This window comes from Sarcophilus harrisii, chromosome 5, assembly GCF_902635505.1.
Source record: "Sarcophilus harrisii chromosome 5, mSarHar1.11, whole genome shotgun sequence".
In the NCBI taxonomy this organism is placed as follows: domain Eukaryota; kingdom Metazoa; phylum Chordata; class Mammalia; order Dasyuromorphia; family Dasyuridae; genus Sarcophilus; species Sarcophilus harrisii.
This window is the reverse complement of record NC_045430.1, coordinates 23435191-23462701: the sequence shown is the minus strand read 5'-3', so window position 1 is coordinate 23462701 and position 27511 is coordinate 23435191. Positions and strand designations below refer to the sequence as shown.

Here is a 27511-nt window from a genome sequence, read left to right as displayed (position 1 = left end):
ACAATTAGCATAACTAAATTAGCTATAGATACATCTTTTTATAAGTTTTCATTAAATTTCAAGACTTGTTAGAGCTCAATAGACTTTTCTATGACTTTTGACTGTCTTGTCTGATTTATTCAACAGATTTTTATTTCTTGGGAGTTCTCACTAGAAGTGCAGTAATTTTTGTGGAACTTAAACCTGCATTCACATGTTCATTGTGGGAGTCTTCCTAACTTTCTCAAATGTGGCACAATTAGGAATTTAATTTATACACTTAAATTGACTCTGTCTGCTGACATAGCCTAATTAACTTTCAGGGCATGGAAAAGGCAAAGCTTTTCTATATTCTTTATCAGAAAGTAAATTTGAGATTTCTTCTTCTGCATTAGAAATTTGGCTACATTTTAATGTTTATGAGTGACTATGACAAGTTTTCTATATTTAAAAATCTCAATAATTTTCAACACAAATCAATAATATTTTATGTTGTCTAAATCAATTCATCTTTATCATTCCAATGAAAAAATGTAGCATATAAGAAAAAATTTCTTTTCTAAGACACCACTGATGGTATATTAAATAATATTTAGAGAATGAAAATGTACAAAATAAGGTATTTTAAAAGCTGATTATGAACCAGACACAGTGCTAACCTGTGTTACAACAGCTCTGCAAAGTGAGTGCTATAAATATTTCCAGTTCTCTTTCTTTTTTGAGAGGCAATTGGGATCACACAGCTATGAAGTATTAAGTGTCAGGTAGGATTTGAACTCAAGTCCTCCTGACTCCAAGGCTGACTGCTCTATTCATTGCATCATCTAGTTGCACTAAGCTCTGGACTTTTATAGGAGGAAATATAAAGTGGAACAGAAGCTCCTTATAGGAGAAGGGGAAGAGATATGTTCCTCATATTCAACTCTGAATATGGTTTCCATAGAAACAATATTATAAACATTGGTTAAGTTCAGATAACTAGGGGTTAAATAAGTTCTAAATCCCAAACTTACATACCAAGTTTTGGAAAAAAGGGATATTTGGAAGTGTGGGATTTGCCTGTATAGATCTTAGTGTACCATAATGCAGAAAAGTTTTGTTTTTCAATATTATTTGCCTATAAGCTGAAACTGAAATTCAGTATTAGCTTTTTGAATTGTTAATCATTTCGAAGAGTTAAACTCATGTAGATCTAAGTTCAGCATATTGGGCCTTTCTTTATGAAGCCATTGGAAATGAAAAAATGGCTCCATTTTATAGTTTTCCTTTAGAATTTAGATGGCAGAAAGCATTTAAAAAGAGTTAAAAAGAGTGTGTGTGGAAAAGATTACTTGTATCTTAGGTGTCTAACAACACATGCATTTATTAAGTGCTTCCTAAGTACTAGACACTGTACTGGGTGTTGGGTTTCATGATAAGAGTACAAAGCATTACAGAAAATTATTCTCAAGTTATTTCCGTTGTGTCCATCTCTTTGTGAACCCTTGTGAGATTTTTTTTTTTTTTTTGGCAGAGATAATGGAGTGATTTGATATTTCCTTCTCCAGCTCATATTACAGAGGAAAAAACTGAGGTAAACAGAGTTAAGTGATGTGCCCAGGAGAATACAACTAAGAAGTATCTGAGGCCAGATTTGAACTCATGAAGATTAATCTTCCCGAGGGCAGGTCTGGCATCCTGTGGACTATGGAGCAATCTAGTTACCCTTGATTTTTGAAGGAGAACTAACAAGCACTAATAAGTAGGTGAATCCTGAAAGGCTTCCTATAAGTGATACCTGAGCTGAGCTTTGAAGGGAATAGAGACTTTAAGAGGGAGAAGAGAGGAAAATGGCAGGAGACAGAATATTATGTATAGGGCATGGCAATTAGGCTAGTCTGGCCAGAATGTAGTATGTATATCGAAGGGAAAATGTCTGGAAAGACAGCCGGGTTATAAAAAGCTGTAAATGTCCAATTCAGTAGTTTGTATTTTGTCCTAGAACCAATAGGGAGCTACTGAAGCTTCTTAAGAAAGGGAATGACATAGTCAGTCTTGTGTTTTATAGTATCTATTTGGCAGTTGTAGGGAATAAATTAGAGAGGGGAAAGATTGGATGCAAGGAGCCTAATTTGGAAACCATAGCCACAAGCAGAGAAAGAAGTGTTAGGTCTGAGCTAGGGCAGATGATGTATGAGTGGGAGGCGAGGGATGAAAATAAAAATGTTGTGGAGGTTTAAGTGACAAGACTTGGCAATGGACTGGATGATGGTGGGGCCTAGGGAGAGTAAAAAGTCAAGGCACTTGAAGGCTGCAAACCTGGGTGACTGAAGAGAACGGGGGTAATCTTGACAGAAATGGGTATGTTTAGAGGAAAAACACTGAGTTTTGTTTTTAACTCTTCATCAGAATATTGCTTGATAACATTGCCAAATAACATATTGTCATTTGAAAAGATTTCTTGGAATATCGGCTTGCCTGTTGTTAACTAAATTCAACTGACTCTTGAATATTCCTACAAATAGAGGTAAGGATAATACAAAACGGCAGATAATCCAAAAAATCATTTATACTTGGCTTTAGATGGTGTTTTTGTACTTACATTTGACTATGGGTGTGTCTGATATTCTGGGATTCATTTCAAACCAAAAAAAAAAAAAAAAAGAAACCACATTTTGAAGATCTAACTTAAGAGTTGGGAAGCAGTTCAATTTCTTCATCTTGCCCCCTGCTAAACTTTTCCTCTACAACCTACTCTATGCTGAGAATGGGTCACTTATTCTCATACTAATACAAGAATGATCTTTTAAAAACTTACTTTGGTTAGGGGAAATAGTTAAACTGTTTGGGTTTTATACAGCTTCAATGGCAGGCAAAATCAAGTGGAAAGGGAGCTCCTATGTCCTTTGTGAAAGAGATAAAATCATATTGGATAGGTCCGAATAACCCCTGATTCTGCGTTGTTGCTCAAATCAACACAGAATGGTAGGTAGAGTTAAAAACAGGGGCAAAGGCAAACACTGCTGGACAGAGCACAACCTCTGCGCTGACAGAAAGCAATGGCTACTATGGCTGTTGGGAACTCTGTATACTGAAAAGTTTCCATTGAAAATATCTGATGTCCCTTTTGAGTATAAAAATCTTAAGACTACTAGGTGTGGTTCATAAGATGTGAGAGCTGAAAGGAACTTGAAGAGTGAGATTAGGTGACTTCCAAGATCATTTTTGGAGAGTTTGAGTTTGGATACCTAGTTTGCTTCTTGTTGGCTAGAATTAAGTATTAAAATAATTGCTTAATTTCACTTAGGAGCAAACAGGATTTTTTATGGCATATGAAATGATCTGTGCTCTTTCTCACTCTTCCCCTGCCCTCTTTTCTGAAAAACATATTCACAAGATGAAAGGACTTATACAAATTCAGTACTGGGAAACTGACAAAAACCTAGATATTCACAAGGGTCTTTTAAAAATGATAATTAGTAGAGGGCAAAGTTTCTTTTGTGGATTCCAAAGGAGCTTTTGGGGTAATAATTTATTCTTTTTATTCTATTGTTCTTGATTTCTGGCTGGCTAATTATCTGCCTGGGAGTTCACTGCAGAAGGAAATTCCTGCTACCAAATGTTTTTGTCAATATGGACAAAAGGAAAATGGATGGTATTAACTGACACATCTGTATCCACTTGGCTTCTTTAACTGGTAGAAACCATGGTCCTTGTGAAAGAAATAGGGGTGTCTGATGAACTATAATGCACAATAAAATTTGGTAAGTAGCTTGGAGATATAATCTAAGTGGTTAAAGGCCATCCTGGCGAGTTGCATGGGAGGATGGACTGGTACTTCCTCCAGTACCTAAGGAAATAAAGGTAATAAGGAGGTGGTCAGGGAAAGAGATTTTCCGGTACATCTTTGTCTTTTGATAATGTCTGTCCATACTATGGCTTTATACCACCTATACCTTTTTTCCCACTATTTCCCAACATCTGGTCAGCCCATATGATCCTAATTTTGTTTACAACTTTGATTGTAAAAGCAAATCTGTTTTCTTCTTTACTCAGATGAATCAATTAAGATTCATGAATACTATTATGTGCCAAGAGCACTGTGGAATAAAAAAAAGGAAACAAGGTATATTTACTCAATAAGAATATAATCTCTGAGTTTTGATACTCTTCCCCCCGATTATATGAATCCTAGAATTCAATTTAATTTAATTTAATGAGCATTTTAATGTCTATCTGTCCACAAGAAGCTCCCATTTTACTGGGGGAAATATGTACAGACAAGTAAATACAAAAGCAATACCCAGAAATTTGGGGTGAAGTGCTAACATCTGAGGGAATTAGGAAAATCAATGTGTATGGAAAGTGATTCCTGATTTGAGCTTTGATGAAGTCAGAATGTGCAAGAAGAGGGAAAGCAGAGCATACCTGGGATGGGAGAGATGGAAGTGGTGTGTGTGTGTGTGGTATATGTGTGTGAGAGAGACAGAGTATTATGCACAGAGAACAGCAAGCAGCCTGGTCTGGATAGAAAACAGCATGTGTGAGGGGAGAGTTAATGTGAAATAGTCAAAAAAGATGGTGGGAGCCAGATTGTTGAGAACTTTAAATGGCTGATGAGCTTACATTTTATCCTGGAGGCAAAAGGGAGACAGTGAAACTTTGAGCAAGGGAGTGATATGACGAGACCTGTGCTTTAGCAACAATAATGTGGCAGCTCTGTGTGAGGTGGATTTCCTCTCATGTGGAAAGAAAACTAAATGAGGCGGTTATCCTAATGGACCAGGCAGAGACAAGAAAGGTTTCAACGGGACATTTCTGGATTTCTCTTCACATGACTTTTTCTGTAAAATGTGACTCAGGTATACTTGAAGCAATTAACAAAGACATTACTAGAAAAAGTATTCAGCAGAGGGATTGAAAAGTATTTGTAAAATATGGAAGACTTTACCAGAGAGGCACAACTTAAGCAGGACATTGATGAATGGGAAAATATGAATAGGTTGGAAATAAGGAAGAATTCCAGTTAAGAAGAATAGAACAAAAATATGGCATTAGGAGGACATGTGCTAACCCTCTACTGGATGTACCAAGAAAGAGCAGGGCTAGATTAATTATCTTTCCAGGTCATCTGTAAACAGTTTTGAAACTTATAAAGCAAAAAGTCACAATGACAAAAAAAGGATAAATTGGTTAAATTATGGTTTTCAAGACTTCCTTAATGAATCTCTAAGAATTTCTAAAAACAGACTCCTGAAGGACAGAGATTACACTTAAATAGATGTTTGATGAATACTAGAAAAGTGACATATGTGCCCAGGTATGCAATCATCATATAAAACTGTCTGGGAATATTAGTAATTTTACTTTCAGATAAAAATAAGGGCCCCAAATAAGGGAGTACTACATGAACATATCTTTTTAAAATCCTTACATGGTAAAAACATTACTATCTGGTTTAAACAATAAACTAGGTAGAATTTCAGGGAAAAATATCTCTGAATTTCATTTAGGTACTTAATTTTTAAAACTAAAATTTCAAAGACTATTCTTTGTAAAAGGTCATAGACTTTTTTTTTTAAACCAATCACATATGTCTGAGATAAGCTCAAGTTTTGAAGGGAAAAATAGTCGGGTAAGAATATTCTTAATAAATTTAAAAACTGCAAGGTCTGACAATTTAGTTTCCTGGAATTGTTTGAAAAGGATTAATCAATGCTCTGTAAAAACAGCTAATAGATATTTAAAAAAAGATTGTGAAACAACCTTTATTTTTATAGAGGTGAGAAGCTAATGTAAGGTCAGTCTACAGAAGAATCATTAACATGATTTAATTTGTATAGACAAACCTTACATCTTTTCTGATTAGATATATTTTTGGAAAGATGAGGATACTGAAAGATTTGTCACCTCTACATTGTGCTCATGTGTTCTACTTTTCTGTATCTATCTCAGAGAAAATCATCCCCTACTGCACATGAGGACAGGGCCCCTGACTTTTCTAAATTGTATTTCTTTTATGATACAATAGGTGCTTAGTAAACTTGCTGAATTTTGCTGGTAGTTCAGCAGGAGCAGTGTAGAGCCTCAAAATCAATACATTCCCACTGCTACTGAAATACCACATGTCAATTTTTCAGCAGATCACATGCAATGATTTCATTTTTAAGGAATGCAGAATAAATAGGAGAAATTTTTCTGCAACATAATAAGTTTTAACATAAACTTACCAGTAATATCACTTAGGGAATATTAGTATTCCATTATTTCCAAGAAAAACTATGAGTTCAATTTGTAGCCTCAGATTTTCAGCCTCTGCTGAATATCAGTTCCAACTTGAAAAGAAAATACCCTTTACCATTCACATCAACAGATAGTCTTAAAACAAACCCAAACACTTCTCTGAATGATGCTTAGTGATTTTTTGGTGCAGCCCATCCATTTTCTAGGAACCATGAGATCCACAGAAATTTGAATTTCTATAAGAACTAATATGGTAATTCAAGGATAATAGAATGAGTACTAAGTAAACTCACCCTGAATAACACATTGTGGGCAAATAAAAGTTTTTCACAGGAACATTACATTGAGATTCAGGAACCATTTCTATTTGGGCACTTAAATCTTACTGCAAATCCTAATGTAATCTTGCCATTGCATTGGATCAACACTTCAATACCTGGCTAGTTCCAACTAGGCCACAGCTCCTCAACTCTCCCTCCCACCCCTCAATCAGAACTTGGTCTCCCTCCTTCTCCAGGTCTCCTGGGCTTGGCCTTTTAGCTTCTCTTCCTCAGCTCTAGTGAAGCAGAATTCTTTTCCTGCCAGCTCCAAACCATATGGTTGTGCTCTGGGCCAGTATCTTCCCATCCTCTTCCAACATTAGCTCCCTGTAATGGCTGCTTCCTCACCTCCAACAGAATGCAAATTCCTTGTGGGCAGGGGCTATTTTGCTTGTTTGTATCTGTAGCCCTAAAGCTTAGAACAATGTCAGGTACAAAATAAGCAATGAATAAGTATCCTTTCGTTTACTGATGGATCCATGATCTCATCTATGTAACTATATCCTCTCTACTACCTAGGTGGCCAGGTGGTGTGGTAGACAGGTTTAGAGTCAGGAATATCCAGCCACAGATGCTTATAGCTGTGTTATCTTGGGCAAGTCATTTAACCTCAGTTTCCTCAACTGTAAAATGGAGCTAATAATAGTACTTACCTTCCATGGCTGTTGTGAGGATTAAATGAGATAATTTTGTAAAGTGCTTGGTAAACACTATATAACTATGATCATTATTAATACTGGTTTGTATATTAACCCTTTCATATCTTCTCATCCTAGTAAATTCTAACATAGGTCTTGGCCATGACCGTATTGGTGTGCCAAAGGTGGGTTTTGCGGCAGCAAACAAACTGGGATTATTATAAATACTGCAAGTTTACACTGCACCCAAGTGCAAGGTAACAACCTTCTCCCTCAAGAACTTAAATGACCTGCCTAGGGGCCCAGAGAACTGCCTGGATTCTTCCTGTGATATGGCCAAGATTCTGAGTAAGTACGTGCCTGTTTTATATCTTGCTTTATGCTGACACTCATTGAATCACTGAACAAAATCACATCCATAATCATACCGGTTATGGTTTCTTGTATGTTTTTTTAATAAGCTTGGGAAACTACTTGTTTGGAGACAGCCTTTAAGGTTCCCTCTTGAAACACAGAATCACCTTAACAAGTACAGACATAGCAAGGCTATATGAGTGCAGAGATGATCTATGTTGGTAATCTCTGAAAATCTATCGATCACCTTTTCGGTACTGTCTTTTTAGATACTCCAAAATACATATGGACCATTCTTGTAAAGACTGTATACAGATGAGAAAAGAGTCATTTTAGGATGCAAATCTTAGTCCATCAGTTAGCTTCTTTAACTCTGGTGCCCTCTATATTCATTTCACTCTAGTCATAAAAAGGATGGGCACACGTGCGATCCCATCATTGCCCATAAACTTACTGCTTACATGATCAAAATATATGAAATTCCAATCATTATCTCTTTTCAACATTTACCAAGCCATACACTGTTGTAAGCTTTGAGGGTACAAAGAGAGGACAAACCATTATCCTTACTCTTAAGGTGCTCACATTCTAATGGGGAGAAAACATGCTTAGGATTATGTACATATGAGACATATAGTGCAAGGTACCATCAAATGGAATTTCTCTCCCATCTTTCTCCAACTTTCCTTCTTTCTTAAACCACTTGATTCCTAATCTCCCTGCCCCTTTGATGATGAAAACTCAAGACACCAAACTCTGAGCCCACTTTCCCAGTTTCTCAATATTGATCCTATAGGTATCTAGTTAGATAGTTCTTTAATACTCTTTGCCCACTTGTCTTATTACTGTTCATCCCTTGCCAAATATTAACCCTGGATTACTCCTAATCACATGCAGCTGGTATCCTATTAGAGGAAGTTACATAGCTACACTGACTACCATGTGGATTACCTCTCCCATCCTCCACAATGCCCATTTTAATCTATACTCTCTTCCTTTCCACTGGCTTCTTCCTTACTTCAAGCAAACTTGTTTAAGTCTACCCCTATTCTTGGATAAACCTTACTTTATTGCTAAATCCAACAGCTTCTCTCCTCTTTTCCTTCATCATCCCTGACCCTTGCACCCTTAACTTGGTAGCTCCTCTTTCCTTCTCAATATCTGCAAAAGTGCTCTACTGGCACTCAGCACAGATAAGGCAAACTTCCTACTTTCAAGGAGACTGTAGCCCAAAGGCAGGATTAAAAAAAAAAAAAAAGTCTACAAATTAGATACAGCAGCATCAAATTCAAAGAGAAAAAGGACCACTAACCCACACATAGGATGCTTGTGTGCCACATATGGACTTAAGTTTCCAAATGTATTAATATTGATGTTTTATTATTTTACTTATTTTGTTTAATATTTCCTCATTAGATTTTAATTTGGTTTGGGCTGCACTTGGGTCACATACTTACCATCTGTGTATTAGAAAGCTGAAAAACCAGGTGTTTTGTGAGACCTGAGGGAGGAAGGTCTTTACTGACTAGGAAAGGGAGAGTTTGGATGATGCTGGTTTTTTACTGGAGTAGTTCTAGGATCTAAAATGCAAAATCAGGGAGGGAAATCTTGCTTTCCTTGAGGGGGGGAACACCCAGACCCAATCAGAACCTTCCTTTCCATGTTCAACATGAAGATCAGCACTCATCTAGAGTATTCACATGGGAATGAGACAGTGCCAGCATGAACCATGAAAGTGATGCTGAATATTAGGAAGTCCTGGGAAAGTAACTAAAAAATCTTGAGGATACAGCTGGTGTTTTCATCCTTGCTATAAAGCTGACAGGAAGAACTTCATAAAAGAGACGTGTTTCTGAACTGGCTTGGATAGTGATGGAGAGTGAAATTTCAATCTGCCCAGAAAGGTTTTTGATATAAAAATGAACTAAGAATGGGGCACAAAAAATAAGAATGAATAAAAATTAATATTTACCTGGAGAATTTATGAATCTGATTAAATAGGCTTTAAGCAGAAAATGGAAAAGGAAGAAGAAAATGGCCTCTATTTAACCATTGAGCTGGTTACTATAGAGGTTAATAGGCATGATACTGGGAAATCAGTGGCGAAGAATAATTTTTAGCAGACATATATCCACCAAGAAAGGCAATAATAAAGCTTATAGCTTCAAATATTTATATATCAATGAATCAATTATGGATGATAAATTGAAATACTAAACTTGACATAGAAAGGCAAATTCATTACTACTGGTTTAGGATATGACTTGATTACTAGTATTGTTAGGAAAGGGACTAACTGTTTTAAAAAACCCCAATAGACTAGATTAAAAGGGGGCAGTGAAACAGTAATTTATATCAAGAACATATACTTAGGAAAGGAAATCCACGTACTGGAAGACAAAACTGTAGAGAGCACATATGTTCTGTGTATAGTTTGCTTCGTATATATTTGTTTGCATGTTCTTTCCCTGTTAGATTATAAGTTCTTTAAAGACAGGGACTATCTTTTAGCTCTTTTTGTATTCCAGAATTTAGTACAGTGCCCAGCACATAATAGGCATTTAATAAATGTTAACTGACATCCTTCACATCCTATTTAGGTTTATTTGCAATCTGATTTCAACTTCTAAGTCAGGCCTTTTGACTTCAAGACTAACTCTATTACATCATACTTCAAATTTCATCAGTATTATTTAGAAAGGACATCTTGAAAAATCCATAGTATTCTGCAGGTTTATAGATTGCTGATTGTTTTTTGCTAAGAATTGACGGTCATCAGAAAATACATTTATCACGATATTTAGAGCAATTCATAATTTCAGTAGCGTAATAAAGGACCAGCAACACAGATCAAAGCTACACTCCAAAGTGTGGCTTTCTCATCCTGGGAAAACTTTCATTTATTTATTTCATGGAAGATGAGGTGTTCCTATTTTTATTTTTCTGTATCTTGAGGGTACCAGTATAGTTCCTGTGTTGTCTATTATCCTTACCATCTAATTGGTAATGTTTTCTTATCTTATACACATTTGATTATGTGTTATTCCTTGCATACAAAGAAAATACATATGGTTCGATAAACTGCCTTTGATTATAAATTGCTCATATCTTTTCAATGAACACTGGGCCCTACTCTTTTCCATTAAACAGTTATATACTCATTATCTGTAATGGAAGCTGGGTACTAGATTTGTTTACTACAACATGTTCACTACAACATGTGAGCTTTTTCCTACTGTTTAAATATATCTACATAGGGAGATCATAGTGAGTCAACATTAGTTCACAGCCAAAATGCTCAAGAACTCTGAACAATGTACTGACCAACTGTGACTCTAGAGGACCAATGATAACACATGCTTCCATTCCTGACTGGTGACGGACTCATAGCTAGTCATATGGTTTTGTTTTACTTGACTATGTATATTGTTTTAAAAAGTTTTGTTTTAAAGAAAGTTTAAGTAAAAGGGAAGAAAACACTTATTAACTGAAAAGAAATATTTACCAAAAAGAAAATACATAATTTGTCAAAAACTGTCATAATAAGATAAATTGTTACCTTAAAAAAGAATAAACCATATTAATCTAAACTAATTTTCTTTTACGACTAAACTACTACAGATTGGGAGAATGGCGAAGATAGAGAATATTTGCATCTCATTACTAAAGGTTCTTAGACGTTTATTAAAAAAACACAAGAGGGAAATGATTAAATGGGAAAGTTTGGCAATGATCGACTATTGCCCTTTGATAAAAAGAATGTAACTCAACCTAAAGTGAGAACCACCACATTTTGGAAGGAATACCGACAAGCATATTATGGAAAAACATGTCAAGGAGATTCAAAACTCAAGTTATACTGGATGAGAGCCAGGAAAACTACAGATCTGGAGAGGGGTGGAGGAGGGCCTACAGAACAGCAACTGGACATGCTCTCATGGCTAAAGGAAGCAGAAGAAATGCTTGGAAGTCCTAGGGTGCAGACTTTTTAGGAAGGCTTTCCTTGTGCAGAACCAATGAGAGCTGCCCCTACAGGGAAGGACTTCCTGTAGAGAGGAGGGAGTTCACAAGCCCAGTGCTAGAGCCTGTCATACAGGCTGCTGGGCACTCTGTTCCTGATGTGATGGAGTCTGAGGTCCCTGTCAAGGCTAAGTAAGCTTCCATACTTCTCTGATGTAATCTGTGCTCAACTGTTAGTCATGGTGCAGCACATCTCCCTAATACTCTCTCCAACTAGTAAAAGGAAAGGGATATGACTGATATTTCAGAAGAGCTTGGTAGCCGTGGCTACGCGGGCAGGACAGGGCAGGCTCTGTTTATACATGGATGTAGGCCCCCCTGTCACCAGGGACAGCAGAATGCAGGCCCAGGCCAGTGTCACTGGCAGGGTCACACTTAGTCACACTGAGTCCAGATGGCCGCTGCCCTTCCCCAGCAGGGCTCTGACCCTGCTGCCTGGGTCGGGGGCTGGCTGCTCTCTACTTTCCCCTCATCCCTGATCGCTGGCTTGGTCTCCTGGGGCTCTGCCCACATAACTGGGCTTTTCTGCTAATAGGTATGGCCCATCTGAGCACTCCCTTCCTCTTTCTGGGCAGACTGAAGCACCATGGCTCGCTGGGCGTTATCCCCCAATAAGGGACTCCGGTCTTTCCTTTTGGTGCTCCCAGGCTGTTCTTTCCTAGAGAGGCTTGTTTACCTTGAGCCTGCCAGCTTCAGGGTGAGTCTGGAGCTTCGAATTGCTTAGCCCAACCTCTGTACATCTGTCTCAAGAGAGGCTGTCTGATGTCTACCCATGTAATGCTCATGACTTTCAGAATGCTTTCCCCCACAAGTGGCCAGTGTGGCTGCATGACGGTGCAGGACATGGTCAGAAGTCCAGGGTCTGCCCTGAGGACACCCAGCTCATAAATGCAGAAGTCTGTCATGAAGTCAGGTCTTCTGACCCTCAACTCAAAGCTCCCCTTATAGCCTAGTGATTTCAAATGGGTTTTTCAGGACTTAGTCAAGTTTTGGACAGCCTGGCTTTGGATTTCCTAAGGAAATATCAACTTTTATTGGATGGTCAATGTATATGTGATGATGACAAAAATGATAAAAGTACACATCAGAGAGCTTTGGCTCTCTAATATAAAAATGTCAATATAAAAGGTATTACATAGTGATTGTCTTATTTCTGCGACTTAAAAAAGCTACTGATGGTATTAGAAAACATAAATTACTTGATGAAAGTAAAAAAAATATTTAAACTAAAAAATTAACTGATGCTAATATGAATAGATATTCTACATGCACATAGGTGGGTACTCGATAAATCTATATCACCAAATAGTATTCTACGATAAAATTGTATAAAGTATTAATTTTACATAGAAATTAGTCCTTCTCTATGACTTAATCCTTCTCCTTTCAATTCTCTTTCTATCCTCTCTTTCTCCCCTTTGCATCTTCCTTCTACCTCCTACTCTTTCTCTTTTAGCATTTTTATTTGTGATATTCACAGGTTTTAGAATTATTAGCATTTCATAGCTATCCCATCAGTATGTAATCCTGGACAAAATACATGATCCTCACATATAAAATTTCTGTATGAATGAATGAAATTGTGGCTTTTCTTTAAATAAAAAAGTCACACTTCATTTTCAAATTCAATTTTCATTCTTTTATAACAGTGGTTCTTTACCAATTTTACATAGAGACTTTTGTTATCTTTTTGACCATACCAGAAAATATGGAGATTTTGAGTATGAAGGACAAAGATTTTATATACAGAAAAATCTCAAACAAGTTAACTATGCAGGGAAAGTAGCTTGCATGAGGCAAATAGGAAGTACAAATTAATAATGAAGTTCATTATTGCTGACTCTGAAATATGTATTCATATCCCAATTCCCATTGAAATTATTCAATATGATGCTCTGCCCATATTAGGTACTAAAGAAGTCCTTAGTGAGGAAATCCCTTGTTTACTGCTATGAAACTGACTGCTCAAGAAACATCAGGAGTCCCTGAGCTAGCTGCTAAGTGACTTGCCAGATCCTCCAAACAGTTGTCCTGTCTCTGAGACCAGGCTTCCAACCACTTTACCATGCTACCTCTTGATTATCAAAATACAGTTCCACTGTAGAAATACAACCTACCGGCATGTATGATCATCACTCACGCTTGCAATTTCTTGGCCTTCCTTGGGGGAAAACACCAAATCATTTATGTAATCTGAATGACCGGCTAAAACCTGTCATGGGGAAAAAAATAACAAAAACATAATAGAAAAATATTGCATTTCTATTTTTACTTCCTTGCCTCAACAACTTCTGCTGAATGTGACTGTTTTCTAGAAACACTTCTTAAGCAAGATGATATTGTAAAAGTATGACACACACACTTTTCTGAAGTTTATCTTGGAAAGATAAACTTCAAATGTGTAGTAGTTGTTAAAATGGAGATACTCCATTCTTCACCTATTGACTAACCTCCTGCTGTTTATGTTTTACTTCCTGTAGAAGGTAATTAAATTACATTCTGAGAGAGATATATTCTGGGGACATTCTGACTATCATGCAGGCCTTTTTGCTGTTCTGTTCCCTTATCCACTTCTTTGATGATGCAAGGTCTGTCCTTATTGCTATAGCAGGAATGACCTGGAAGGAAGGAGCCTTTTCAGCTGCGACTAAACCTGCCTGAGGGCTCAGAGCCATACACTGACCCATTATGAAGGACAACCAGAGCAATGGGTATGTCTCCTTTAGGAGGCTGCTCATGATTTCTAGGGGGCGGTAGAAGGGCATTCATGGGGAGACGGTGACAAATAAAAGCACTAGACTGAAGAGCCTAGACTTCTCCAAATCACCCCCTCCAAGTGAAGTCATCCAGAGATGATCATTTTATTAAAGAATGATCCCAACTTAGAGCATAGGTAGAAGGTTAAAGAAATTATTTTGGATGTTTCTGCTTATTGCTAATAATAATTTTTAAAAATGGGTTAGGGAGGAGGCACATTTTGCTCAAGCAAATCAGAGAAGCAGGTAATACAAATATAATATTTTCAATATACTGCTGAAATTTTAAAAAAGAGAAACAAATATGGACCAAAGATTTATAAAAGCTTGAAGGGCTATAAATTATTACATCTATTACTATGTACCTTGTATTCATTTTTTTCCTGAAGATCTGAAGTGAACAGTCTCAACTTCCTATCAGCAGCTGCAGTACAAAATCTAAAAAAAAGATTAAAAATCTGATCACTAGAAGTGAAATAAAAAATAAAATACAAATAAAACCCAGGGGACATTATAGATAAATACTCCTACCCATTTGTTTTTTTCTATGCAATAAAATACTGACTGCAAAGCACTATGCAAAAGGCTGTGAAGGATAAAAATTATAAGATATAATCTGTACCGTTAAAGGAATTACAATTTAGCTGTGAAATTACAGCTTGTAAATTATAAAATTATAATTTAGACAATTTTTAAATTCATGAAAAGCTAAATAAGGAGAGGGAGGCTACACAATGATAAAATGTGACATCAAAGTTTGATCATTAGTCAGGAAGACTCAATGTATATAATCGTTTTGCTCACAGAAAAACTTTAAAACTTTTCAGAACTTAAATATAATATTGATTTTATTTCTAATACTATATAAATCTACACAGAAAAAAAATTCTAGAAGGTATAATTCTGTTATTATCTTGGCAAAATGAATACATTTTTAAAAAAATAATTATCCTTAACAAATTTATGTTTTCAGTTACAATCTCCTTTTTTTTCCCCTTTTGCTATATTGTAACTTTTGTGCTTGTTAAAGATCATTACGTTCATCAAAAACAAATTAAGTCCTTCAGAGTTGCTAGAAGCAGAAAGAAGTCAAGTTACTTGGTCAGTCATCTAATTTAATGTCAGTGGGAGGATGTAATAGCAGGTTCTCCTGACTGCCAGCTTAACACCAGGTCCACAGCATTGTGGGGCTTCCCAGAAAAGTATACACAACATATGCAAAGCAGTGGCTTCCCCGTCCCCAAATATACAAAACAACCTGATTATTGTATTTACAAAAAATTAACTGAATTAAATAATTATTTTGTAACTGAATAGATGAAGTCTTTCCTATCTACCAGAATAATGATACTTAGATGTCAGTGATTTTCTTTTTTATTGAAGTGTTGATATAATCACAAATGTAATGTTTTAACAATTTTAAAATAGGTAAACCTCATTTGACCTACATTAAAAAGAAAAATTGCGTCAAGCCTTTTAAAAATTTAGCCCACGGACACCCAGGGCAGTTCCTAGCTTTCTCTCACTGGCATATGGAACCGATGAGAAATAGAAAGTGGAGGAGCAAGTGGAAAAGGATGAATTTACTGCTGAGGGAAAAAAAACTGGGCAGTAGCCGCTCTGCTTCCCCCTCTGTCTTGAGGATGGGTACACTTAGATTTCCACATTCAGAGAATCTAGAGAGCCTAGATTATATCCTCCTGTCTTAAAGTGAAACTATAATGAAACTAATTGAATTATCTGTTTAACAACTTATTCAGACATTATATTTAGTAGCAGGGGATACATATGCTCTTTCAGAAAAGTTTTTTCAACAGAACCTATCAGTAAGACAATTTGTAAAGAACTGCAGGTAGAGTCAACAGGCTGGAAAGTAGCATGCTTAAAATTATCATTCAACTGAGTTCTAACTAAAGCCAGCAAACAACAAAGGGGAGAATGGTGAGTTGCTTGGTAATTTTTTAAAAAACAAAATGGAGAGAAAAATTGTTATAGAAATCATAACCTTTAGGAAGTCTTATGTCTAAAAGTCTGAAGACCTACAATAGGATCATAGGTATCAGGACAGCCATGGGACACTCAAATTTTTTGAGTTTCAATTTCCTAATTTGTAAAATGGGCACAAAGTAACATTGCAACTAAGTCCTTTGCAAGATTGTTGTGAAACTTAACCAACCACCCCCTACCTATTAAACATCTATTCTGTGTCACGTGCTGGGCATTCAGAGAAATGAAACAGTCCCTGTGACCAAGGTCAGAGCATGGGAAAGGGCTAGGTAGTCAAACTCAGACTGTGTCTTAATTAGGCTGAATAGCTCAAGTAACTTGTGGCTGAAACAAAAACACAGCAGTGGCCAAGCAATAAGCTGTTACCAATGCAAGGCAGACTGGTGGGAGTGGATTCATGAGTGATCCCGGTATGTCTCTTCCCCTCTAGGTCCCAGATCCTCACGTACAATATGGCACTCTCTATGGCCTCAAAGATCCTTCTACTTCCTTTTCTATGATCCCAGGACAATGAACAAAGACACTCTCCCCCTACCCCAACAAAAAGCTCACATGGCGGGTATGAGAGCTGCTGAAATGGGGAGAGCCTTCTGAAGTTAAGCACTGGTTAGAAAAGTGCTGAACTGGCCCAAAGACATTGATTCTTTCACTGTGACATATCGATATCATTGACTGAGATGGTGCTGAGAGCTGGACAAAGCGTCTTCCCCAGGGAGTGCTTTTAGCTCAGACAGGGAAAGCAACTTTTCCAAAGTCCGAGAGCAGCAGGGATTCTTCTAGCTGCAGGGCCTCAAGGTCACTACCCAAATTCACTTCATTTTACCTGATCACCGGAGGTAAAGTATCAAGCCTGGTCTCTGGGCTCCAAGCAATGGCATCCACTCTAAGCCCATGGTGAAATGTTCTCAGCGTTCTGTACTGAATCCCTTCTACTTCTGCCTCCTCCTCCTAAAGAGAGCAAAGCACAGTTACACAGTCATTAGGGGAAAGGCAACATGAGGCATTGTTTGGAGAAGAAAACTCCCCTCAAGTATGTGAGTAATCTAAGGCAAATCAAACATCATGACCAAAGTAACTCATCATCTCTCATTTTCTTAGATAATAAATTTTAGTTTTAGGAGGCAGCTAGCTGGTGCCATGGATGGAGTCCTGGCCCTGGAGCCAGGAGGACCTGAGTTCAAATCTGACCTCAGACACTTAACACTTCCTGGCTGTGTGACTCTGGGCAAGTCACTTAATCCCAATTGCCTTACCAAAAAAATACATTTTAGTTTTTAATGTTATAATAGATTCTTTAATATGTTAAGCTGTTTAGCAAGAATAGAGGAATATTGTTAAATGAGTTACCATACCCAAGTAATTTCTTTCTTTTTTGCTGAGGCAACTGGGGTTAAGTGACTTGCCCAGGATCACATGGCTAGGAAGTGTTAAGTGGCTGAAACCAGATTTGAACTCAGGTCAGGTGGACCTATCCTTCAGGTGCTCTATCCACTGCACCATCTACCTGCCCCTCTGAGTTATTTTTTTTGAAAAAAATTACGTGTTTTAAAAAAACAATTTGTTATTTAGGAGACATTTCATTACTGTGTAGTGCTCTAGGGTTATTACTATGAACAGCCCCAATGAATTAACATTGAGGGTATATGGCAATTGAATGATGTGTGGAAGCTTTGTGGAGTCAGAAAAATATCTGGGATCACAAAAGAAATGCTATCTTGAAAAGCAGAAATTTCTGAAAGTAATGATTTGTACGCTTCTAAGAAGTCATATTCTTACTGCATACTTGTCATTGTGCTGCCCTTCCTCCCCAAGGGATCTAGGACCCAATCCTAGCTTTCTCATGTTATAATAGATGAGCCCGGGTAAAGATCATTCACTAACCTCTTCCCTTCCTCCCCCATTCAAGCTCATTTGAGAGTTGTTTTTTTGACTACATTCCTGATATTAACTTATTTACATGCCACCTGCCTGGCTCAAAAAGTAAAGAATATATAAATTCCTGTTATTTGGGTTATTTGTTGAATTCTGTGCAAAAGGCATTTAATTAGATCTAATTGATTGCTACAAGGAAACACTTTGTAGCTGCGTGACTGAGTTAGGATTACTAACTTCATGACAGCAATAGCAATTCTAAGAAATAGAAAATTTTAACTAAGAAGTTAGTCAATTTGGCCTTCACTGCTATGAACAAATTAAGTTTGTAAAGCATATTACACCTAATCTGGCGAAGAAGCATTTCTTTGCCAAAAATCTCACAAAATTTCATGGTCAATGATAAAATATACCCAGAATATGCAGGAGTTGGTATTTTCTAGGGGCATCTACTTGAATATTCTCTTTTTCTAAGATCAACCCAAGAACTTCCCTGAGATTAAATTCAAACTATGCTTGCTAAAAGGTTTTTCTATATGTGGCAAATTCTTTCTGGCCACTCTAGGACAGTCACAAGGACCTAGGATACTAGGGCATTAGCTTGGTAGAGAAGCTCACAATATTCCTTCATACTTATTTCACATCATTAGAAAATGATTATAATTTTAGATTATTTCAGAGTAACTACCAACTATTTCTTTAAAATGAAAGAAAAAGGGGGCAGGGCTAGAGCATCAGCCCTGAAGTAAGGAGGACTTGAGTTCAAATTTGACCTCAGTCCCTTAACACCTCCTGGCTGTGTGACCCTCAGACAAGTCACTTAACCCAATTGCCTCAGCAAAATAAATAAATAAATAAATAAATAAAATGAAAAGTGAAAAGGAAGGAATGGACACTGATTTATCAAGGAAAGAAACACAATTGGTTTTAGAACTTTATGGCTCACATATATACTAGATTTGTAATTTTAGCTGAAATCTCATTTTGTCAAGGGACATCTACTGAACAATTTAAAAATAATTTAGAGTCCCAGCAAATTTCACTTTTATTTTTAATTTTTTAACAAATTTTCTCCACTTGACTAATCAATCTTTTGAAAAATGAATCATACAGATTTTTAGATCAAAATACAATCCTGTGGATAGTGGAACATTACATATAACAATTAGTCACTGTAATTTGTTGCCAAACTAACACAGGGAGTTTTATGTAAAAAAAGCTTCAGAAAACGTAATGATTATATAGACTATACAATCATGTGTCACCAATGAAGCTTATTCCTGGAAGCCAATAATATATCTTGAGCCAGCTAAAAGGGCAGGCGAGTGTGGTAGACGCAAAGGATGCTATTTTGTGGCTAATGTGGAACTGATTGCAAGTTATTGTAGAGACCAGAAATCAAGACAACCTGCTTTTGAAAACTAGACAAAGTGTTGCTAACATATATTTCCATCATATTTGATGTGGGAACCATTGTTGGTTGATGGAAAAGTAAGAATGAAAATTTCCTAACTTTGGGACTAAAAAGGATATTCAAAATTATCCAGTTGAACCCACAGAGAAGGAAACAGAAATTTTAATGTCAAAATGCCTTGTCTAAGGTCACAGATAAAAATGTAAAGTTGACAGAAGTTCCTCAGATGTCTCCATTCCAAACATGTTATAAAGTAAAGACTCTTATCAGCTTGTGCTTACTTTATAATCTCCACGTACACTACATTTTACTGGGTGGTATGGAACCTGGATAAGCTGACAATCTCCAAAGAATAGTCAATAAAAATTTACTAAGAATTTCAAATAAGTGGTAATAACTTACACGGTAGGAACTGGCCTATCTCTAGCCATGTTTATCCACAACCCCCTGAATTTTCTTTTCTACTTTTCTCTTCTTCTTCTTCTTTCTATGGGTCTGTTTATTTCCCTTTCTTCCTTTTCCTGTTTCTTTATCCATTTTGCTCCCTTTTCCTCATCTACCAGCTTGGTTCCCTGCCCTCTAAATTCCGGACAATCTAATTCTGTTCTTCCTCTTCCCCACATTATTTTTTTTATAATTTCAATCTCTATTCTACTTTTCCAGTAACTGACATAATGAACTGAAATATATTCCTTAGTATTTGTTGTTCTTTTTATATAAAACTTTACATCTCCTCCTAGATAAAATTAACTTCAGTACAGATTTAATGTGAAAAGTATATTTCAGTTCTCTGGAAACTAGTAAGTCATGCATTCCATTAACTGGAATGATTAACTGAATAGAGTGGTTGATAAAAGATTAATTGTAATTTTTTTTTTTTTTTTTGCTTTAAGTCTTTTTATAGAGGGATAAAAGCAACTTCCTTTTTTTTTTTTTTTAAATAACTTTTTATTGACAGAACCCATGCCAGGGTAATTTTTTACAACATTATCCCTTGCACTCACTTCTGTTCCGATTTTTCCCCTCCCTCCCTCCACCCCCTCCCCCAGATGGCAAGCAGTCCTATACATGTTAAATAGGTTACAGTAGATCTTGGATACAATATATGTGTGCAGAGCTGAACAGTTCTCTTGTTGCTCAGGGAGAATTGGATTTAGAAGGTATAAATAACCGGAGAAGAAGAACAAAAATGCAAGCAGTTTACATTCATTTCCTAGTGTTCTTTCTTTGGGTGTAGCTGAAAAGCAACTTCCTTTTGTAAAACACAGTGTGTTTGATGCAATTAAATTTTTGATGACTGAACATCTTCTAATACCTTAGGGTTCATTTTGAACACTAATTATATAGCTCAACCCTATAAATGTAGGTGTTTAAGAAACCTATAAATGTAGGTGTCTAAGACCAATAATTAGCACAAATACTATATTATACCTTGAAGTTATTTAAAATAAATCCCAATTATCAGCTTGTCATGCCTTTTTTTCCCTCTCATGATGGTGAAAAGAAAAAAGGAATTGTAACTGAGCATCATTTGATGGAGATTTTACTGCATACGACAACTCATCTAACCAGAATATTAATGCTACTACTCAAAAGATTTTAGAATAAAAAGGAATTTACTTTTTAGTTCTTTGATCCTATTTCCTTCTGTACAATTTGCATATTGGTTGTACTACATAATTATTCTTTAAATTAATATGAATAGAATCTTGTCTTAGCATTATAATTCAGTTCAATGCAATGGGATAAACTTTGGTTCCTATTAATTTAACAATTCAATGTCATCTCTTTCCTAAAATTTTCACTGCATCCTTCCCCCTTATCTAGTTTCAGTAACTGCTACAATATTGCACACTCACCTGAAATGTACAGGTGCCAACGACCACATAATTATTGCCACCATATGCAATTAAGGTTCCTGCATCGCCACATTCAAAGGGATTAAATTCCACCACATGAACATAATCCTCACAATCCACAGTATAGGCAGCATTTCGAGAGTTATCTTGCTTCATCTTCTATGACAGAACATAAGCAAAGTTAAAAAAAAGCAAAGTCAGAAGACTGGACTGCAGCATAAACAGATTCAATTAGATACAGACAACTTGTCACCAGAGCACCACACATTCAGGTATTAGAACATGGAAGAGCTTATATAGCCCAATATTATTTGAAGAGGTAATAAACAGGTAAAAGTCTTTAAATGATCACTGTGCCCCTTCCATTTCCCTCCCCCCAAAAAACCCTAAACCTCCCAATATCCCAAATCCATGTTAAAAATCTAAGTCAAATTCTATGAGGTTATGCTTGATGTTTCTCCACAAATATTAGTGATTGATACCTGCAAGACATGACTGCAAAATTCTCACATAATTGGCTATATTGAGGATCAGGATTATAAAAGTTAGAGTATAAAGAAAATCTAGAGATCATCTAATCCAATCTCTTTTTAGGAAACAGAGGCCCAGAGATTGCCTTTTCCAAGTAGCAGAATCAGATATATGAGAATTCAGGCCATTTTTGATGTCAAATTCAGTTTCCTTTTTGCTGTACCACAGCTGCCTCATTAACTGGGGGCACCATCAGGACTATTCTAAAAGATACAAGTGGAATCCCTAGTTAATAGTAAGTATTTAATGGAGAAATGGCACAAAATAGCTACCACCAAATTATGATTTATTCTGAAAGAGTAATATTGCTACCTTTACATGATTGTTTAACTTGACATTTAAATACAATTTTTTTTCCCATTTATGGGGCTACTGAATATATTTATCGTTCCCCCCCCCCGCCCCCCCAGGCAACTGGGGTTAAGTGACTTGCCCAGGGTCACACAGCTAGGAAGTGTTAAGTGTCTCAGGCCAGATTTGAACTCGCTGGTGCTCTATCCACTGAGCCATCTAGCTGCCCCTACTGAATATATTTGTGAAAAGAAACAAATCTTCCTGAACCTAAAAGCCAACCAACAAAAACTGAGAAGTTATGTGCAGATAAAGAAAGATACTTAATGCATCATTTGGCTCATCTTTTTCCTTCTTATCAATGAGAAGACAGAGATCACATAAACAGAAGTGACATTGTGTTACAAAGGGAAGAACTTGAGCTATCAGCTCAGTATGCCTGCGCAGAGACACAGTGCTGACTTGTACTGGCAGATGTAACAACGTTCAGACCAACGAAATCAACTTGGGTGCCCTTGGGTAAGGAGACCTTCGTTTCTTCATTTGTAAAATGGGGGCAATCTCAGGATTCTTTGTGTGCAGAAGGGTATGTGCAAGGAAAATAAAGTCAGTCCAATTGGTTGATGCATTTGGAAAATGTGTGTAATGTGCAACACCTGTGGATCTCTCAGCTCCAGCAAGGAGGAAAAAAAAGTGTCATCAGAGGTCAAGCCAGACACACTGAGAATATTCTGATTACGCAGGCTTGCAGAAACATCTCACCGGGATAATGAGATACTTGTAGCATGATCCACTAATATTTGACTGAGGCACACAAAAAGGGTTACTTCTAAATGGATACAAGACCTGGGCCAGGAAAGGGTGACATTCTGAACAACCTAGAGGATCAAGTTAGACATTTTCCTTCTGATCCATGATAGGGAAAGTCTATGACCAAACAAGGGATAAAGAGGATGACAGCAGATAAAACAGACAATTTTGAAATTTTCTTTTTGATTAAAAAAAAAACCAACGAAGCTCAAATTAGAAGGGAGAGCGTTAACTGGTAACTAGTGATTTTCCTAGAACAAATTTCTTGGATAAAGGACTCAATGCAAAGATATAAAAGTCACTGCCTCAAATTCTTATAAATAAACATCATTTTTCAGCTAAGGAATGGTCAAAACATGATCAGGTCCCTCAACAATCATAAGGAAAAATGCTCCAAAGCATTAATGACCAAAGAAAGAAAGACAAAGCAACTCTGAGGTCTCACCAGACTGGCAAATACAGCAGAAAGTGGAAAACTGCAGGGGTAGAGGAGTCGTGCGAAAACAGGTGTATTAAGGCTCATGAGGGTAAAAGTGAGTTAGTCCAGACATTCTGGACATCAATTTGGAACCATGACCTAATTAAACATCCTGACTCAGTCTTATCTCTACTAGATATATACTCTCTACTATATATGCTGTAAAACACACCAGATATAGGATCCGGATCGAGGAAAAGGGGACGCATCGGTATAAAAACATTTACAGAAGTAAGAGCGTCATTAAATAGAAAATGCGTGAACAAATGCGTGAGATACTCTTTCACGATAAGGGCTGTTTTTAGAGAAAACTGTGAAGATCTATATGAACTGATGCGGAGACGGGCAGAATGAGGGGAACACTGTGAGGGGCAGCTCCGAAAGAAAGATGGAATAGTGCTGATTGACGTCAGCACCAGGATCCCGGCTCCGGCTCCGGCCCCGCCCCCTTCCTGGCCTCAGTTTCCTCACCTGCGGAATGGGTACCCGGGGCGTCGGTCCGGCGGAGCGCTAGGGCTGTTGTCAGTGAGGAGGAGGGAGAGAAAGGGCTTCCCGGCCCGACAGACGCTACCACGCCGGGGAAGCGCGAGACAATCCTCCACCGCCTCCGCCACGAGCGCACGCGCGGTCTGGCCCCGGCACCCGGCGGGCTCAGGCGCCACTGCTTCCGGGTCAGAGGGCGCCGCCGCTGATTGGTCCGTGGCCTCCAACCGCTCCCGGAGCCGGAGGTTTAAATCTATCGAGCTGCAGGTGGAGCAGCCGAGGTGAGAGCTGGCCGTTGGCGTCCGGGAGATGCTGGTCAGGTGAACCCGGGGGAGGGGGGGGGGGGGGGGGGGGGGGGGGGGGGGGGGGGGGGGGGGGGGGGGGGGGGGGGGGGGGGGGGGGGGGGGGGGGGGGGGGGGGGGGGGGGGGGGGGGGGGGGGGGGGGGGGGGGGGGGGGGGGGGGGGGGGGGGGGGGGGGGGGGGGGGGGGGGGGGGGGGGGGGGGGGGGGGGGGGGGGGGGGGGGGGGGGGGGGGGGGGGGGGGGGGGGGGGGGGGGGGGGGGGGGGGGGGGGGGGGGGGGGGGGGGGGGGGGGGGGGGGGGGGGGGGGGGGGGGGGGGGGGGGGGGGGAGGGATTGATGCCTGTCATTAGCATCTCCGTTTCACAGGTGGGGAAACTGAGTCAGAGCCGTTTCCCCGAGGACCCCCCCAGCCTGCGGTGGGATTTAATAACCACAAATAACTTTACGGTCGGGACCCCCGTTGGGGATCTTCTCGGCAAACACGCGCAGGCGTTTGCTTTTGTCTTCTCCGGCCCACTTTTACAAACGAAGAAACGGAGGCAGGCAGGGGGTCGCACAGCTGGGAAGGGTCTGGGGCCGGATGTGGAAGATGAGTCTTCCTTAAGGGCAACGCCCCGCTGCGGGAGCCAGCACGCTAGCGGCGTGGGGGAGTGGGGCAAGCTGGACTCCTCAGTGGCAGAGGAAGGTGCAACCCGCGGCAGGAGCATCATTCTCCCTCCTGAGCAATGGCCTTGGCTCCTCGCAGTCACAGACCGACCCTTGCCCCTTGTCTCTTTGCAAACCCGCGTCAGGAGCATCATTCTCCCTACTGAGCAATCGCCTTCACTCCTCTGCAATCACAGACCGACCCTTGCCCCTTGTCTCTTTGCAAACCCGTGTCAGGAGCATCTTTCTCCCTCCTGAGCAATGGCCTTTGCTCCTCGCAATCACAGACCGACCCTTGCCCCTTGCCCCTTTGCAAACCCGCGTCGGGAGCATCATTCTCCCTCCTGAGCAATGCCTTCCTCCTCGCAATCACAGCCGATCCTTGCCCCTTGCCCCTTTGCAAACCCGCGTCGGGAGCATCATTCTCCCTCCTGAGCAATGGCCTTCACTCCTCGCAATCACAGACCGACCCTTGCCCCTTGCCCCTTTGCAAACCCGCGTCGGGAGCATCATTCTCCCTCCTGAGCAATGGCCTTCACTCCTCGCAATCACAGGCCGATCCTTGCCCCTTGCCCCTTTGCAAACCCGCGTCGGGAGCATCATTCTCCCTCCTGAGCAATCGCCTTTGCTCCTCGCAATCACAGACCGACCCTTGCCCCTTGCCCCTTTGCAAACCCGCGTCAGGAGCATCTTTCTCCCTCCTGAGCAATGGCCTTCACTCCTCGCAATCACAGGCCGATCCTTGCCCCTTGCCCCTTTGCAAACCCGCGTCGGGAGCATCATTCTCCCTCCTGAGCAATGGCCTTCACTCCTCGCAATCACAGGCCGATCCTTGCCCCTTGCCCCTTTGCAAACCCGCGTCGGGAGCATCATTCTCCCTCCTGAGCAATGGCCTTCACTCCTCGCAATCACAGGCCGATCCTTGCCCCTTGCCCCTTTGCAAACCCGCGTCGGGAGCATCATTCTCCCTCCTGAGCAATGGCCTTCACTCCTCGCAATCACAGGCCGATCCTTGCCTTGCCCCTTTGCAAACCCGCGTCGGGAGCATCATTCTCCCTCCTGAGCAATGGCCTTCACTCCTCGCAATCACAGGCCGATCCTTGCCCCTTGCCCCTTTGCAATCCCGCGTCAGGAGCATCTTTCTCCCTCCTGAGCAATGGCCTTCGCTCCTTGCAATCACAGACCGACCTTTGCCCCTTGTCCCTTTGCAAACCCGTGTCAGGAGCATCATTCTCCCTCCTGAGCAATCGCCTTCACTCCTCTGCAATCACAGACCGACCCTTGCCCCTTGCCCCTTACTACCTTTGTGACCCAGGGGGAATTCTTCTCGTTTCAGTAAACATTTATTAAGCTGCAACTGTATCCTGGGCACTGCTGTTGCTGCTGCTGCTTTACTGCCAACGCCATCATCATCTACTTGGTACATGGGATAAAGGGTCCGTTTGCCTCCATGACCTCGGGCAAGTCCGCGCTCCTAGGCATATTACAAAATAGTGATCTGCATTAAGAACCAGCTCTTGGGAGGAAAAATGTATTGGAGGTGGGGACTGTGTGCCAGGAGCTGTGCCTGATGCTCGCAACTTACAAAGTGTGAGCTATTATCCCCAAATCACAGCTGAGCAGATTGAAGCAGGCAGAGGTTTAATGTTTGGCAAAAATCACACATCTTGGGAGTTTCAAAAAACTGAATTTGAACTCAAATCTTACCAGATTTTAGGACCAACTGTTCAGGAAATACTTTTAGTAATTATTAATCATTTTGCATCAATACAATTAACTAATACATTTTGCATTATGCAATTAATGTAATTTTGCATGATTAATGCAATGAATTAATGTTACCTTTTTGTTATTGATGCAATTAATACCTTTTTGATATTTTTCACTTTCTTAACAAAATAAGTCAAAACCTGATGGGTGGTGTTTCAAAGGTGTATATGTTCACATTAAAATTTAAGTCATCTCTTTCTAGTAGATCTGAGCTGGCTTCAGCACATTCTGCCTTTGTCAATGAAATAACAAGTTAGATGATCTACAAAAGTATCCAGAAAAAAAGCAGAAAGTGGTGTCAGGAAATCTTGTGTTCAAGTCCTGTGACTGACATACACTGTATTACTGTGGGTGATTCATTTAATCTGTGAATTGCTTCTGGGTCAATAGTATCAAATTCAAAAGTAGAGCCATCAATCCATATGTAAGGATCCATATAAACAATATATTCACTGAGTTTTAAAAGGTAATATTATCTATGTTTTATTGCATTTAAAATGTTTTTCTTCTCAATTCTGAATTATCTGTAGTATTTCTTAATTCTTGATATTATTAATCAATAATTACATGTTATATGAGAAGTACATTATATTATTATACATAAAGTATTTCCTACTTTTATTCTGGTTCAGGCCACACTCAGTAATGTTTAGAGCCATATAAGGCTTTTGGGTGTCTGACATCTCTATCTGTGCCATACTCTTGATTCATTTGCAGAGAAGATGTTCACCTTAGACCAGTAACTAGAGTTTTTTTGCTGTA

General features: G+C 39.2%; 2 protein-coding genes across 5 annotated transcripts in view; one reads left to right on the top strand and one right to left on the bottom strand.

Moving 5' to 3' along the window:
- NUP37 (nucleoporin 37) overlaps window positions 1-24198 on the bottom strand; it is a 37096-nt gene extending 12898 nt beyond the window's left edge. The window contains exons 1-5 of one of the 2 annotated variants that reach the window (XM_023504422.2): window positions 24023-24198; window positions 21442-21600; window positions 17120-17244; window positions 14655-14727; window positions 13651-13745 (exon numbers count right to left, since the gene is read on the bottom strand). In XM_023504422.2, the coding sequence (XP_023360190.1) occupies window positions 13651-13745; window positions 14655-14727; window positions 17120-17244; window positions 21442-21597 (449 nt within the window). In that variant the 5' untranslated portion in view covers window positions 21598-21600; window positions 24023-24198. The remainder of the gene's footprint in view (window positions 1-13650; window positions 13746-14654; window positions 14728-17119; window positions 17245-21441; window positions 21601-24022) is intronic. The other variant, XM_012550604.3, reaches the window with a different exon arrangement.
- Window positions 24199-24251: 53 nt separating this feature from the next.
- PARPBP (PARP1 binding protein) overlaps window positions 24252-27511 on the top strand; it is a 70250-nt gene continuing 66990 nt past the window's right edge. The window contains exon 1 of one of the 3 annotated variants that reach the window (XM_031940678.1): window positions 24252-24315. The gene's annotated coding sequence lies outside the window, so the exon portion shown is untranslated. Of the gene's footprint in view, window positions 24355-27511 lie in introns of all 3 variants that reach the window. The other 2 variants (XM_003771080.3, XM_023504423.2) reach the window with 2 other exon arrangements.